The sequence below is a fragment of the Gymnoscopelus braueri genome, assembly GCF_963280865.1.
Source record: "Gymnoscopelus braueri genome assembly, chromosome: 13".
NCBI classification, from domain to species: domain Eukaryota; kingdom Metazoa; phylum Chordata; class Actinopteri; order Myctophiformes; family Myctophidae; genus Gymnoscopelus; species Gymnoscopelus braueri.
This window is the reverse complement of record NC_137615.1, coordinates 50,315,460-50,332,989: the sequence shown is the minus strand read 5'-3', so window position 1 is coordinate 50,332,989 and position 17,530 is coordinate 50,315,460. Positions and strand designations below refer to the sequence as shown.

General features: G+C 39.2%; 1 protein-coding gene across 1 annotated transcript; it reads left to right on the top strand.

The window, feature by feature from the left end:
• The first annotated feature begins 7,954 nt into the window (after positions 1-7,954).
• Positions 7,955-14,086, top strand: LOC308098217 (5-hydroxytryptamine receptor 3A-like). The gene is made up of 9 exons (XM_080446478.1): positions 7,955-7,984; positions 8,108-8,274; positions 10,183-10,227; positions 10,596-10,705; positions 12,022-12,194; positions 12,322-12,485; positions 12,705-12,915; positions 13,022-13,180; positions 13,348-14,086. The coding sequence occupies exons 1-9, from the start codon at positions 7,981-7,983 to the stop codon at positions 13,605-13,607; spliced, it is 1,293 nt and encodes a 430-aa protein (XP_080302604.1). The 5' UTR covers positions 7,955-7,980; the 3' UTR covers positions 13,608-14,086.
• The last annotated feature ends 3,444 nt before the right edge of the window (positions 14,087-17,530 follow it).

Below are 17,530 nucleotides of genomic sequence, written 5' to 3'. Positions count from 1 at the left end.
ATTTTATATTGGGAGGAAATTATGATTGATCATCTGTCCACTAAATTGGACTGCATGCATCACTGGCTCTATTTCAACTACAATTCATACTTTTGCTGCCACAGTTTGCTCTTGAAAATGCTTCATCTGCAGTTACCTTTCTGGATATAAATCAATGTATTCATGTTATTAGAAAGTAACCTGCATTGTTTGTATCAAAGATAATATTTTATGCATATTTGTTTACATTATGGGAGTACATTTGTGTCTATTTATATTTTGTAGAGGTCATGTGCAGCTCATTATAGACCTAGGCCTACGGGATAGTGGAGTAACTATTATATGACTAAAGTGAGGATGATGATAGTGGCCAGTGGTGATCAATGGCTGCCAGAAAAAGAAGGATAAGCATATATGATTAGCAGTGACAGTGAATCTGTATGATGATGATGATAATAATAATAATAATAATAATAATAATAATAATAATAATAATAATAATAATAATAATAATAATACGGGTAATAATAATAATAATAATAATAATAATAACCTATTTGAACCTACAAGGGAAATTCAGTTTTGACCCAAGTGGTCAGACTTCAGCAAAAACCTAACTGTGTGATGGGTGATGGTTGATTGAAGTAGTCTCACCTGGCCTGAGTCAAACTAATTGGACTCACAGTGCCCAACTCTGAGTCCAATTAGTCCAATTAGTTTGACTCAGGCCAGGTCAGCCATCCCCCATCCCACACAAACAAAAACAATCCCCATGGAGCTATTTGAATTGATTACAGTTGTAATAAAAACTGTTGCAGTAGGTTATCAGCAGTCATTACTGTTGGAACACATAACATGTTGCCTATCCAATCATTTTGGCATATAGTCCTTTTTGCTAAAATGCACAGAGAAAGAAATAGTGTGTGTGTGTGTGTGTGTGTGTGTGTGTGTGTGTGTGTGTGTGTGTGTGTGTGTGTGTGTGTGTGTGTGTGTGTGTGTGTGTGTGTGTGTGTGTGTGTGTGTGTGTGTGTGTGTGCGCGTGTGTTTATTTTTTGCATCATCAAGCTATTATTGTGGGTAGCCTACTTGTGTTGTTGTGGAGTGGAGCTCTTGCTATAACAAAGTATAGGCATATAGTAGTGTCATTACTGTAACCTGGTATCTGGAATGTGATGCTGTTGCTGCAGGGTGAACTATATAGGCCTAGGTAGCTTATAGTATAATATATTTCTTAGCCCCCCACCCAAAATCACCACCAACCGCCACCATTATTTTGATGAACATTTTCTACAAAAATAACAGAGGACATTGTGAGTAACTCTCCCAACACTCTCTTTCAGATGTATTTCAGTAATACAGTCTCTTCAGTTTTACTGACCTATATCCTGTACTATATCGCTTCACCAAGTCCATCTTGTATGAACATTGTGAAACACATTGCAGTGTCCAAGGCACCCCTGAGACCAGGTTTTCCCCTGGAAACCACTGGCCCCAGCATACAGACACAAAACAATGCAAACAGATGCCATGATGTTGCATGCACAGGAACATCCAAGTACATCTGCATAAAATGCTTGCAGGCTTTGTGCCCTAGGTGCTTAGTCAATTTAGTTTGACTCAGGCCAGGTGCGACTACTTCAATCTAGCCTGCACTAGTCTGGCCATGCCAGGCTAACTTCAATCAGCCATCACCCATCACACAGTTTGGTTTTCACTAGACAGTAAGCACTCATGTTGGTGTTCAATTTAGAGTTATTTTGGTTTTCACTTGACAGTAGAAACACTATTATTTATGTGTTTTGTGTTTGTTGAGCCAAGGAGTCAAGAGAAAGTTAATAAATAGTATTAGAATATGTTAGAAATGTGAAAAATTTAGTTTTACAGCATTACACATATATTTGATTTGATATTATTAGATTTTTATAATTTTATTCATTGGTTGTATTTTATCCTTATTCTTTTCAGTTAAAAACACAAATGCATGCTGTCCTCCTGAGTGGACAGGTCAATAACTCCTTAAAAAATTGTTGTTTTAAAAAAAATTAAGTGCAGTTGTTATATTTATGTCTAAAGACACATAAAAACACTTAGTAACATTTTTTTTTCTCAGGTTATTTATCATAAGGTTTAGAACAAGTCTTCAGTGAAAACATTCATGAGTATAAGGCCCCCCTTTACACGACAATGGTTTCTAGAGAAAACGGCAAAATAAAATGTCAGTTGTGCCGTCCGTTTAGACGGGAACAGCGTTTTCGGGGCTTGAATCCGCAACTAAATGAAACCACCTTCCAGAGTGGAAATCTTTGACAACGCTCCACGGCGTCATTCCAAAGTCTATACCAGTTGTGCTATAACCACGCCCCCTTCTGTGGCCAACGCGGAAGTGCCTCTGCCTACAACAACTGCAGGCTATTTCTTTAGCCCGTATAGTTTTGCACCGCGACGGAGGCGCGCCGTCTCAAGCAAATATTGGCTATCCTACAATCGTGTGCAAGTTATTGTGATTACTGGTTTGATTATTCTGAATTTATTATAATCCAGGGTGTTGTTTCTTGACTACTGACTAAACCCTTTTAATCAATACCCAAGGTGGGGTTAGAGGTAACCCATAAAATCCTTTAAATGCACTGAACCCACGTTTTACTCTATTAAGGAGATAAACCAAATTAGGAGAATTATCCCTAACTAAAATAACTCTATGAAACTTCTCTTTTAAATACAGGAAATGTAAAATTTATTACAGTATTGCTTACAGCTTTAAGCAGAACATTCAGGTAAAAGTAAGTAGAATGTAATACAATGTTCAATTAAGCTGTTACAAATTAATCCATATCACATACATGAGAATATTAAAGTTCTATCCAAATAGATCTCAAATACATAGGTACCCTTACCCTCCCGTGCTGTGATAAAACAAGACATAATTAAAATATCACCTTCTGGTAGTTCCTTCCAATTATCCAGATTCCTTCCTTCTACCTGTTGTCTATTCTAAAGCAGAGCGAGGTATAAGGCATATATCTTTCCCTCGCCTGACTACAACCTAATAATAGGCGATAAGGAGGCCCCTTATACGACCCATCATCAAATTGGGAGATCTTTTAGTCTAATACACGCACTATGTTTTTGGCAGATTTTTCTACCCTGTCTATTATTAAGCATCTAAATTCCATATTCGCACAAGTCAGAGGCTAATTCCCCAACTCGGGTGATATGGTGAGATTACTCTAACAGACCCCAGATCTCTAACGACAGCGCGCAAAGTCTCTCAACAACTTGCTCTCTGAACACTGTTTATAAAGGCCATTTTGGCCCATCCTATTTTTCCTACCACCCACGCTCTCTTGACCATATCCTGTTTATTACCCCATGGTAAGCGTGACTGTGCTTGATGTGTCATGACCCTTGTAATCTATGTCTGGGCCATGTCACATCTTCCCTATTCTTACACACTATTTTACCATGCAGTACCCTTAGGGAAGTTATGTTTCCATAGTCTCAGTAGCTATTACCCCATACACTAGTCGTGACCATTATTTTCCTATCTATACTGTTTATCTCAGTTTACTTATCATCAGCTAACCAACTAAACTCTTATGTAAGTGTAAAGCATTTACACTTTACCCCACTATCGCCTAATCAGTGTATTAAACGTATTAAGTCTCTTTAACCTGGATGTTTACCTTTATTAATCATTATTAATAGTCAGCGTTTCCCTGTGTTTATAACACTCAGTCTGTCTGTGGTAGTAAGGCCTTTTCTCTGGTAGTAAGGCCTTTTCTCCTTCCTTGTAATACCACGTTACCTTCTTTCTACTTTCTCCATAACACTCCTTTCATTGAGGAGTGATTACTTCATCATTACCACTTCTTCTAGTGATTAATACAATCTTTAACCATATAATAAGCATTACCACGCTTTATCATTATTTTTCTTCTCAAAGTCACACTCTCTCTGCTTTTTGGCTCCTCTCCCAGCTTTCGTGGTTTCCTGTCCTCCACTAGAAGTTCCTCTTTTCTAGCTGTTTCTTTTACTGCTAACCTATTTTGTCATTCTCACACACACTGTAGTGGCCCTGTCTTTTCTCACATCTTAATTTTAACCCCTTGCATTCAAGCTTGAAACAGAAAAAGGTTTTAAGTACCTTCCTCAGTACTCAGTTCATCAAATTAACACAGTTTAGGCATAAGGCATCAATACAATGAATATATGAAACAATATGGTGGAGGATGGCTCTGATCTCCCTCATCGCCAACTGATTCTCTTATGGACTGTCCGGTGATGTTGGGGTGTTGGGCCATCTTCCCCAGGGCTACTCAACTTAAGATGGCTCAGGGGCCACTCAGCAAAATACCAAAAGTCCAAGGGGCCGCAAGATAAAAATGACGGTCCTATTTTGGATTTTTCGATTTTGTAACACACACTACGCATTGTTATTGTTATAAGAAAATGTACATTTTGACATCATATTCTTTTCACTGTACCTGTTTATTTTGTGTGTATGTCCAGTGGCATCAGTTCAGCAAAAGCTAAGGTATGGCAAGGTTAGGGTTGCCAACTCCCAGAGATTGAAATAAGGGACACCTACCCGGAAAAAAATGGGGGTCAAACCCCCCAAAAAAACTGAAATGCATAGAAAACTATGCATTATACCTGTAACAATTGATGTTTTTTTTTTTTTTTTTGACCATGAGGGGCCGCCAAGACGCTGCGTTGGGGCAGCATGCGGCCCGCGGGCCGCGGGTTGAGTAGCGCTGCCCTAGACCCTGCTCTATCTCCACCTCCCTTTCCCCCTCATCTGAACCTTGCTGCTCTTCTTCATCACTAATGGTAATCACGGCATCTCCGATCCTATTTCTGATCGTAGCTGCTAATTCCATCCTTTCTTCAACATCGCTGATTTCTATCACTACCCTCTGACGCTCTCATTGTTTCTCCTAATTCCTCGATATTCCTCTCCACATTTTCTCTTTCTGCATTAAGAGTGGCGATTGCTAGTCCACCATTTATGGTGGCCAACACATGTTCTAATATCTCCTCTTCTGTTGGGATTTCTGAAGGCCCCTGAGCTGCAGAGCTAGGCCCTGCTTGACTGTTATGGAGCATAGCGCCATCTGAAGGCCCCTGAGCCGCTGAGCTGGGCCCTCCTTGACTGTTATGGGGCATAGTGCCATCTGAAGGCCCCTGAAGTGTCGGTACCACATGCTACTTGTTTGGCTCTTGCCAGCCGCGGATCTCGATTCATGCAAACAACTGCCCCCCGGGCGACAATATATATATATATATATATATATATATATATATATATATATATATATATATATATATATATGTATATGTATGTATATGTATTATGTATATGTATGTGTATATATGTATTTATTTATGAATTAATTCAGATGGGGGTCTGCGAAGAGATACAATAATTTGACGTGCACATGTTTGAGGACTGTTTAAACAATAATACATTAACTACACTTTAAAAACAAGCCCAAAAAAAATGTAACACGCAACAACCAATATTTACAAGCAACTTTACAGGAAAAACAAACCCAAAGTCGCTTATAATAAGCGGACATGGCAACCCACAGATTAGCTGTGCACACTACAGCGTTTTCGATCACAGTCTGAAGGCAAAATAAAAAGTGTGAACGCAACGGCACTTTGACGTTTTCCCTAGATTGTCGTCTAAACATGGCCTAACACTCTGAAGACAATGACACCTACAGAGACAGACAGACAAGATTACTGCTCTGTGTTTGAAGCTAATAATGGTTAATTTAGTCCCTGTTTTCAAAATAATGCAATAATAACAAATGTATTTTGGCCATGAGGTTCAACTGTTTTATTTTCATTTTTTGTTGTGTTGCTTTGTTTTGTTGCTAGATCAGTTTATCTTTCTTGATGGAGAGCTACAGAGTGTGAGCATGTCAATGCCTTGCAAACAACATGAATAAACCACATGCAGCACAAATGTAGGCTGTGGTTGATAGGTCACTGCCTTTGATAGAGCACAAGGCTTTATAATATGTAGCTGGTATCAACAGGATGCGTAATTCAAGCCCACAGTGGTTCCAGCTGACAGCTTTAAGTTCTATTTACAGGGCAGGCCAGGAAAGCCCCCATTTGAAGTTGTAAACAATCTAAAGTAGCTGCATTTTTCCATGTTACCACAGTGTTAAACATTGCATTTATACTTATGTTGTATTGTTAAAAAAATTAAAATAGATAAAGAGAAAACTGGTGTCCTTTGTCCTAAGTGTTTTATGTGTAGTGTGGATGGTCAATATTATACAGTTTGGTCACCTTAAAGTGGCACGTAACTTTATGTTTAATGAATAGATTTTAAATATGTCCAATATGTATGGTAGAGTACGTTGTATTTTGTATGTTCCTTTGTAGTATCCCTGCTCTTCTATTGAGACATTTAGATTGTGTCAAAGGTCATGTCTCACCACCTGATGGTCAAAATTCTATTAATTCCCTGATCAAGCAGGCAGGCTCTATTAGCCGAAGGTTAAAGATGTCTGTCCTTGCGCAGGAAACCGGGTTAAAATCCGGGGTAGAAGAGGAAAGTTACATAGTGCAGCTTTAACTGCTTAAACCCTATACTTAAAAAATACCAAATCTACAGATCTGCTTGATTATCGTCAGGTTTTTGCCTATAATATGGCAAATGTTCGTCTATTATGGCATCCCAGAATAGGGACAGTAGGGTTCAGGTTATATAGAGTTCAACCAGCCTCTTATTCTTCATTACATCTGTTCACCTGTTCATGCTCTGAAGAACACTAGACCCAAACGTCATGATGTCTATTCACCTTCATGTTATTTTAGCTTAAAAATTTGACACATGTTACAGTATCTTCAACTTCAATTTTATTGTCACATCATAAGTCTTCATGAGGTACTGAATACATGTAAAGTGTGGATTTGGGTGACATTATTTTGTTCATGCTTCCAATGAATTGCAATTTACATTGTTAAGTAAAGAATACAAATAAGAATGAACAACTATGCTTGAAGCGTGCAAGTACAGTATATGCATGGCACACAAATGGTACTGCGATATTTACATGATCAAATGTACAGGTCACATCTACAAAGTTCCTCAGTCTATTATGCAAATGTTCAATAAGAAAATAATAATCTCAAATCAAATATACTAACGTGTATGAGGATGTATGTACAGTCATATGTAGAGGTTGGTGTGCCTGTGGGTGTAAATAATAGAGATAAAAACAGAAGATAACAGATTACAGTCAGAGTGCAGTAGGTACAGGTACGTGGTTGAGGTCAGGTTAAAGTGAAATGGAATTGAAAACCATAAATTGAAAAGAAATATAAACAGATTATTATTATTATGTTAAATACAATCACTCTGGACAGCATGACAACAGCATTTGTAATAGCATTCTGAGAAGATGATTGTAAGAATAAAAGGTTTATATACAAAAATACAGTAGTATAATCAGTGTCAGCAGTATAATGATTATGTAAAAGACCTGTTCATGATGTGCCAGCATACAGTATAAGGACAGATTAGCAGCAGTATATTTGTTGACATCACATTTAACAGCAATTATAGTGTGTGAGTCCCAGGTTACATGCGATGTCAGATAACACACATAGCTCTCCTCAACTGTAACTCAGCAAACAGCACATTCAATCATCTGGATTAAAACCTTTTTCATCAAAGCACTTGAGCCATGAGTGAAAATTAATTAGATCATGACTGATACCTTTATTTCGCCTGGCACAGCCAGCTGGCAGATTCATCAGGTTCCCAGGTTTACCCTTTATTACACAGCCACGCTGATTTTTCAAAGGGATTCATGAGTTATATGATATGTTTTTGCTTTTGTACAAAGACTGTCCTATTGTTACAAGTGTTTGGACATGTGCCAATCTTCACCGTCCACCTACATATAACGTGTGGCCAGACCTCTGCACAGGCACACTGCGATGATGTTTCCACAGGCAGTAGCTTTCCTCGTCCTGATGGGTGAGTTGTTAAATTAGTTAGTTGGTTATTATTAAATACAATTTAAGTAGTTATGTGTTATGTTAGCTTATTATTTTCCCAGTGATGTGTTCTATAATTATGAGTGTCGTTCCTTGTCTGTAGCTGGTGTTTCTAATAGTCAGGGGGTGGACTGTTCATACTTTGGTCTGCTGGATCACTTGAACCTGACAAGTAAAAGTGATGTCCACGCAAATGTTCGGCCTGTGAAAAACTGGACAACACCCACCCTTGTTGGGGTGGATTTTATGATAAATGGTATCCTGGAAGCAGTAAGGACCCTTTATGATAACCCGTTTCGCAAATACCGGCATCTTTGATATCCCCAACTGCATTGTGGGTACGCGCAAAGCCTTATGGGAAATGAAAGGTCCCTACCCGCATCTCTTTGCTTTGATAGTCTTGGGCTGTAGTGTGATATGACGGCAAGATGACAGACGCGACGATCAATTCAGTCATTTAACTGTTCATCAGATAAGACCATGATATTGTTGTGTCAAATGCATTAAAAAAAAAGATTTAGTTGCCCGTTGCCGTGCAGCAGGTGTTTTAAATTTCCAACCTAAGGCTACACAATATGATAAAGAAATGCAGAACCAGAGGCGGGCCAAATTGCAACTAAGTACATTTACTCAAGTACTGTACTTAAGTACAATTTGAGGTATCTTTTCTTTACTGTAGTATTTCCAATTTTCAATACTTTCTACTCCACTACATCTCAAAGGCAAATATTGTACTCTTACTCCACTACAATTACTTCGAAACTTAAGTCGCTAGTTACATTGCAGATATGAATTATTACATTTATAAAACATATATTAACCACGTTAGCATTAACCACCTATATTATACCTAGGCTATTTGAAAATAGCAGATCTAAAATCACAACACGTCGCGATGTCACACGTTGTGAGCTTGTAGATCTGCTTTTTTCAAATAGCCTAGGTACAGTATACAATAGGTGGTTAATACCTCCTCGAGAATGAAACTCTTCAAATATAGCCAAATTAAATGTAAAGCATAATACAAAGCGTGCGCGAAATGTTAATCAATTTGGGCCATTCTAATAATGATTGATGATGATGATGATGAAGGCTCTTGTTGCGCTTATTTCAGACGAGTCTAGGCTACAAATCTCAGTCCCCTCCCTGGTAGGCAGGCTACTGAATGGAGCGGAGGAGAGCATTGCTTTCCTAGTTGTCTGTTATCAGCTACGTTTGATGATACAATAGCTGTATTTAATTTTTTTTATATAAAAAAGAAATTGAAACTACGTCTCTAAAATGTAGATGTATCAATACTGCAATGTAGAAATACTCTGTTACAAGTAAATGTCCGGAATTAAAAATTTACTTGAGTAAAAGCACTAAAATATTGGGATCAAAATATACTTAAAGTACCGAAAGTAGAAGTACTCAATATGCAGAATGTCCCATTTCAAGTTTTCTAAATGTATACAAATCTTTTTAAAATAGCCAATCTACAAGCTCACACGTTCTGAGCTTGTAGATCTGCTATTTTCAAATAGCCTAGGTATAAAATAGGTGGTTAATGGTAAAGTGGTTAATGTATGTTTTATCATGCAATCATTTATATCTGCAAAGTATAACCAATCAAATAATTGTAGTGGAGTAAGAGTACAATATTTGCCTTTTGAGATATAGTGGAGTAGAAAGTATTGAAAATTGGAAATACTCAAACTGTACTTAAGTATAGTAGGCCTACTTGAGTAAATGTACTTAGTTACAATTTGGACCGCCTCTGGTTCTGTATTTCTTTATCATATTGTTTTAATTTGGTGTACCTTAGGTTGGAGATTTAAAACACCTGCTGCACGGCAACGGGCAACTAAATTTAATTACATTTAATGCATTTGACCCAACAATATCACGGTCTAATAAATCCTGTCTTAACTGATGAACAGTTAAATGACTGAATTGATCGTCGCGTCTGTCATCTTGCCGTCATAGCGTACTACAGCCCAAGACTATCAAAGCAAAGAGATGCGGGTAGGGACTTTTCTTTTCCCATAAGGCTTTGCGCATACCCACAATGCAGTTGGGGATATCAAAGATGGCGGTATTTGCGAAACGGCTTATTGATTGAACTGCATGAAGATTTTGTGCCACTTTATTGTAAAATGTCATGTTCACTGTGCCTTCTAAAATAACTCTGTGCAGAATGCGATGTCTCAAACCTTCACCTGCCATTCCTGGATCATGATGGTAAGAATTGAGACACTAATGAAACACGTGTTTCAGGGCGGAAACCCCTATTTGTAGCTTAACCTTTCAGGACAGGAACCCCTTTTGGGGTTCTTGTTGGTATATACAGTATATAGCAACATAATGTTTTTGTGAATTTTGAATAAATATTTGAAGTTTTTCAGAAAACTTACGTCAGGATTTAGAAGCCGTTTTTAGAATCGGCCTCAGGTCTAAATGGGTTGAAATAGATCATAAAGTGTTTGAACTGTCACGGTAGCAATAACACCAAGTTTGGTGTTCTGATTTTGCTACCTCATAATTATCGTTTGGATCATTCCTGTTGCCTAATTTAGAGACTAAACTAAACTAATCCTTTCTGTACACAGGGCTGGAAAAGTGAATTCCTCTCCTGGGATCCAAATGAGTTTTGTGGAATAGATTGCCTTACCTTGCCAAGAGACATGCTGTGGTTCCCAGATATAGCTATCCTTGAGGAGTACGTCAAAATCAGCATGTTACTACAATTAACTCCTCGTTTGTTGAACCTATTTGTTTATTGTCCATTGTCATCGCAGGGTAATTTGCAATGACACTCGTCTCTACTTCAAAAGGGATGTCTCACATGGTCTGAAGCATGTGTGTGCTTGTATGAGTGTGCAGGCATATACAAAGTTTGTACATTTCTTCACCAATTGACACATCTGAAATTCAACTCTGCTCGCGGAACCCACCTGGAGAGCCTGGTAGGCCTATATCTGTAGGGTAGTTGGGCTATAGGGTGCCCCCTGCGTTGGGTGGAGGGGAGCATGAGGGGTGGGTGTGGTTGTGGAGATCAGTGCAGGGGTTGGTGTAGCAGGGCTGGGGTTGCCCTCAGGTCACGATTACACATTTAGGTTGAAGATTATGATGATAGGGCGATTATGTAATAATTGTGACAGGCCTACACTCAGGTGGTCAGAGGAGTGTTGAGGCGGAGGTAAGAGGTGGACCTGGAAAGAAGCCCAAGTCTCTCTCTCCCCTCTATGGATTTGAAAAGCAGGTGCATAAGGAACTCAGGCCCCTCATGTCCCTCTGGCCATTAAAGACCTGAAGGCCGATTCTACAAAATGTGTTCTAAATTCTAATTCAGTTTTCTGAAATAACGTATGATGCTATATCAGTGGTTCTCAAACTTTTTTTGGTTTGTTGCAGGGACCCCCCAGAAGCAAAGATTTGAGTTGAAAATGTAAAAAAAAAGATATACATAATTCAAATTTGCACAAATCTTCAAAAAAGAGAGATCCACAAGCTCATAGTGCGGCACGAAGTGACGCGCTATGAGCTTGTATGTCTGCTATTTTTGAATAGCCAAGTATAAAATGATAGTTAAAGTGATTAAAGTGGTTAAAATCTAAAATGACACAGATGCTTTCCTGGTTTTACAGCACAGTACAACAGTACAGACACTGATGCATTGGTGAACAGTGGTTCAGTTAGTCTTTGCTTCATTACAAACATATTGCTGGTGAAATCCTATGTTCACACACTCAACATTACATTAGCTGCTATCATGGGAAGCCTCAACTGCTCCCAAATTGCATATAATACCCAATCCTCCATGCTGCCGTGCTGTGTGTTTGAATGAAAGCAAGAATCACACCCTCTTTCAAACATTAAACTCAATGTTAGCGGATTGAATAGTACTGCATTCATATTATTGCTGACCACTTTACAAATGGTGTTATTAAATGTAACATGCCATAATGTTGTGTAGAACTTTCATATCAAAGTTCTCTATACACTCTTAACTTAATCTCTCTTCTGCCCTATCAGTGTATCTGACAGTGGGGCTACTATAAATGGTCCGTATGTCATTGTGTATCCCAATGGTGCGATACAAGCAGCTAAATTTCGCCGATTGACCACCATGTGTCAGATGGATCTTATGGACTTCCCTTTCGATACCCAAAAATGTAGCATCAGCTTTATATCCATTATCCAACAACGTAAGTCATGCTAACGCTGCTAAAAATAGTGTGTGCATCCATGTTTCTTGTCATTACATTTTCATTTAGGATCAATAGTTAATTAGGTCATTGTTTGTTGATCTTGAAATTGTTTTCATCTTCTCAGGCCGAGGCATAATATTGGATCAATTCTCTAATGGCTCTGAACTTACCCAGATGTCAACAGAACATATGATTACACAAGGGGAATGGGATCTCAAGAAGATTACCATTAATACAAATTATATTTTCCATACAGATGGAAAAAGTTATAAACGGCTTACTTATGAGGTATTAAAATGATATATATATATATATATATATATATATATATATATATATATATATATATATATACACACACACACACACACACACACACACACACACACACACACACACACACACACACACACACCACACACACACACACACACACACACACACATACGTGAGGGGGGGGGGGTCAATATGTTTTCTTAACTCATCCCTGTAACCTTACACATCCAGATCACCATAGCTAGGAGACCGATGCTGTATGCAATGAACGTCGTAATGCCTCTCCTCTTCTTCCTGGTTCTGGATGTGGCTTCCTTCTTCATCAACGAGGCCAGAGGAGAAAAACTGGGCTTCAAAGTCACCCTCCTGCTGTCCATCTCTGTCTTACTGCTGATTCTCCAAGATATGCTGCCCTCCACCACCGCAGAGTTACCTCAGATAGGTGAGGGAACCTCTCAAACCTGGGTTTACAGACAGGAGAATAAGGAGATGCATTGGCCTGTGTTCCCCTCATTATCAATGATGGTGTCACTCTGCCCTTATTGCAGCTCTGTACTGCCTTGTCATCTTCACATTGATGACCATAAGTGTCCTGGAGACCATTATGGTGAGCTTCCTGGTGGACATGGATGGTTACGTCAGTCAGGTTGCTCTGAACTCCACCAACGCCTCTGAGGAAACTCTGGAAGAAACTGTCCTTCAGAAAGGTATATCACACACTCTAAAAAGATGCTCGCCTCACACATTGCTTCATCAAGAGTAATTAAGGATTAAAACTTTATACAACAATGGGTGTTTGTTCAGCTGTAGTTAATTCATAGATATTATCCTCGTAACTGATTATTCCTTTAGATAAATGATTTCACCCTTTCAGAACCTGGTGCTGATGGTGTGAATGGTGAAGACAGAACAATAAGTGATGCTGTGCTGCTGAAACTGATCCTAGAGGCGGTGAAAGAGGCTCGTCAGGACTGCTTCTCTGCTGCTAGGACAGGACAAGATAAGAAGAAGTGTGGATACTACACTACACTGGCCAGATACATAGATATTGTGTTCTTGGTCATATACGTTATTACCATTGGAGCATTTCTGGCATACATGTACACAGTGTGGTTTTTTCTTGCATTTGTATAGTAATAATAGGATTATACATAGACTAAAATAGATGACAATCATATATGATATATATGTACAGCATTTATGATGTAGATGTTCCAGTCCAGCAACATGTGATAGACATAGTTTGTGTATCTATCTGTATGTCTGTCCCCACAAAAGTAGACCAATCACACTCAGCTCAGTCTGCTACTTAAATCACAACTCTGCTCACACTGTTACATACAGTGAAACACAAGGTCAAGCTCCATAGGCAATTTGTATCAATATATTAGCATATAAAGCTCACATTAGCATGTGAGTACATCATTAGTGATGTGTGGGCATTTTTAAGATAATATATGCATGTCACTGTAGTTCACTGTAAAAGGATGAGGGGAAGCAATTCTCCCGCTAGAATAAGATCTAATAAATCTTTTCATTTTAGATTTTAAGATGTGGACTATTATATGTAAGAGATTCAAGACAGTTAACCAGACAACCGATACATAATTGAACTGTCTATATTAAAGGTGTAACTATATACTGGGGCATCCTGGTGGCTTGAATTAAAACATGGTCATGATCACATGGATGTTCAGTTCATAACCATCCCCTCTTTTTACTTAATTGATGTCTCTCTGTATTTAACAGTGAAAGACATTTAAAAAATGATGAAAAATATTGATGATGATGATGTTGATTCAGTGTCATAACTTCACAGAGAGCTGACTGAAAAAATATCAGCCACTTATTACTACAGTCAGTAGGGCCTACAGTTCAGTGTTTAGGCTTGCATCTGGAACTTTGGGAAATAATCGATAGTAATTACAGTGGTGAAAAAGGGCAGATTATTGGTCTAAATGACTGGCGCCCTGCCCTGTACAGTTCCAACCAAGTGGTCAAGTTTGCTGATGACAACACAGTGATAGGTCTGATCACAAATGATTATGCTTATCGTCAGGGATGAGCTGTAGGGGGTGCTCAGGGCGTCGGCGACCCCTTAGCTCTGGCACTTTGTGGGCTGGGGGCTCGCGCGAGCACGCACCGTCAGCGGCAGTCTTTAACACCTTAAAGTTTAAACAATAGCTTCTCAAGGTTCGCGCCGTCAGGCGGCGAGCCGTTCCCAATAGCCTCTACCTGGCTGCTTTGCATAACATTAGGCTACTCGAGAAAAGCCATGGACTTGAATTGAAGGTGTTACATTCCTCTCACAATGAGAGACAACAGTCTCTGCACTGCAGAGTGTGAAGGGGCTGCTTAGCAGAGGACCCAGTTCTCTGAGACAAGACAAAGACAAGTTGTCTGATTATTTTAAGTACTTATGTGTGGGTGAGTCTATGTAAAGGACTTTTATATAAAACTACAAGGAAAATAAAATAATGAATTAATTGAAACAAAAATAAAAACAACAAATTAACAATGCAACTAAATAATAAGAGATATAATTACATTACAAATCACATGTTGAATACAGTATTTCAACTAGCACTGAGCTGATCGGCTATGTGCACATGCATGCACGTGCGTGTGCATGTGACGTCAGAAAATAGAGCCCACCTAGCTCAAAAATCCACAGCTCATCACTGCTTATCGTAGACTACAGGAGGCCATGCAGATTACACTCCCCAATCCAGATTGGCGACGCTGCAGTGGAGAGGGGCAGCAAGTTCAAATTCTAAGAAAGGGTCAACGAGTCCACTGGGAACCTCACGCAACAATGTTAACTGTGGTGGAAAAAGTACTCATTTTTTTTACTTAAGTAAAAGTATCAATACTGCAATGTAGAAGTACTGCAATGTAGAAGTAATCAAAATGTACTTATGGAAAAGTACTCATTATGCAGAATGTCCCATTTCACAAGTTCTCAAATGTATAAAATGTATACAAATCTTTTGAAAATAGCAGATCTACAAGCTCACAATGTGTCGCGTTGCGACACATTTTGAGCTTGTAGATTGGCTATTTTCAAATGGCCGAAATGAATATAGGGCTGAAGTAGGTAATGTATGTTTTGTAATAATAATCAAAATCTACAAAGTAACTAGTAACTAAAGTTTTCAAATAATTGTAGTGGCGTAAAAGTACAATATTTGCTTCTGAGATGTAGTGGAGTAGAAGTAAAAGTACTGAAAATTGGAAATACTTAAGTACAGTAGGGTAGAACCGGGACGAACGACGCGCAGGGACGGTTGCAACACGGACCTTTTTTCATGCTACACTTAAAATTCGTCACATCCGGCGACGTCACCCTCTTCGTCTTCGGTCGAAAACATCAGACACGATTTTTTTCCCAGTTCTGATCAAAATTGGCAGAGTTGAAGCCACTTTTGTGTATTTCGACACTGTAGTAAAAAATACCCTATTTGAGTGTTTTCCATTTGTACTGCTGTGTTTATTTGGTGCCGATTGTAAATGGATTTTGTCTGTTAGGCTAATCTGTGGGCTAACTCTCAGTGAAGGTTCCATTGAAAAATATTCATTAGCTTTTGTGCTAGCTAGCAAAACATCCGGGGAGGGCAGGGAGGGACGAACGGCGCATTAAGCCACTCGATGCATTACGGACAGGGAGGGACGAACGGTGCATGTGTAAAACACAAAGTTGAGGAAACAGACAGAGGGGACATTAACATGATACATTTATTTGACTATCAGCATGGTCATTTGCTCGTAGGGTTCTACTGAAGCATCAATGAGAGTTAGATGCCAGAAATGTAACGTTTGTACTTGTTATAGGACATTTCATCCGACCGCGCCGTCCGACCCCCGTGTATGCACCGTTCGTCCCGACTGGCGGCCGTGTGCGGAGAGTAGCGCAACGTCACTTTACTTACCGATTGCGTTCGACTCGTTTCACTAAAATTAAAACGGACTGCGGGTAATGGGAGAGGACAAGTGTCTCTTGTTCACAAAAAAGTATGGTTACATGAAATTAAGTAATCTCTGTGCAGGGAGGGAAATAGAAAAGGGTGCGTCGTTGGACCCCACTCTCCCCTACTTGAGTAAATGTACTTAGTTACTTTACACCACTGAATGTAAATCACACAACAAGTGTGAATCACCGAAGCAAATAGCAGTGTCCAAGAAAAAATTAAAATGTCATGAGTTTGTATACAGTGCACATCATTTGTATACAGGTACTTTACATACAAAATACGTGTATGGACGTATGTTATTGTATCGTTCCACGTGAGTTCCAGTTCATGTTTACAGAGGATTCCAAAACTGTGAAACACTCAGTTCCAAGAAAACCATGGACCCTACTTTTCCAGAAACAAACACTAGCTGGGCCCTCAGGTCAAGAGGTCACACACAACCCCTGACTTTTGTTATGGTTGGCAGATCTGGAAACAATCCAAGAAAGTCACCAGCGACAGAAACATAGGCTATGCCATGTTACAGATGAGCTGTTAAAAGGATAACTGAAACATCAGTTCATGCACATAATAAGTATATCTCTGCTGTCCGGCAGAAACCAGCTCCAAAATGTTCATTTTTCAGGAAATGAGAAAAACTAAACAAAAAGTGGAGTTAGGAGGTTTTGTTCATCATTGATAAGAACAGCTGAATGGACCTCCAAGCTCACAATGAGGTTGGAGGTCAAAAGGGAGTGGAGCCTGGAGTGAGCTAAACCAGCTAACTCCACCCCCCTTTGTTAGAGTTAGCTGGTTTAAAAGAAAGTTTGAGGATCCAATGGAGTTAGCGGGTTTTGCCGGACAGCAACAAATCATAATTAAATGTGGATTTTTTATGGATCTCCTTTACAACACACACACACACACACGTACGCGCACGCGCGCACACACACACACACACACACACACACACACACACACACACACACACACACACACACACACACACACACACACACACACACACACACACACTTACTGCTGTAATTGTTGTGATTGGCCACTTATCTCGCATCCTGTAGAGACAGACAGACTCTTTTTTTCCTG

Bases quoted from the DNA above. Each gene is read 5' to 3' on its own strand.
- LOC308098217 (XM_080446478.1), top strand. The intron at 10,228-10,595 runs GTAAGAATTGAG...TTCTGTACACAG, and splicing joins GCCATTCCTGGATCATGATG to GGCTGGAAAAGTGAATTCCT. The intron at 12,195-12,321 runs GTAAGTCATGCT...TCATCTTCTCAG, and splicing joins TATATCCATTATCCAACAAC to GCCGAGGCATAATATTGGAT.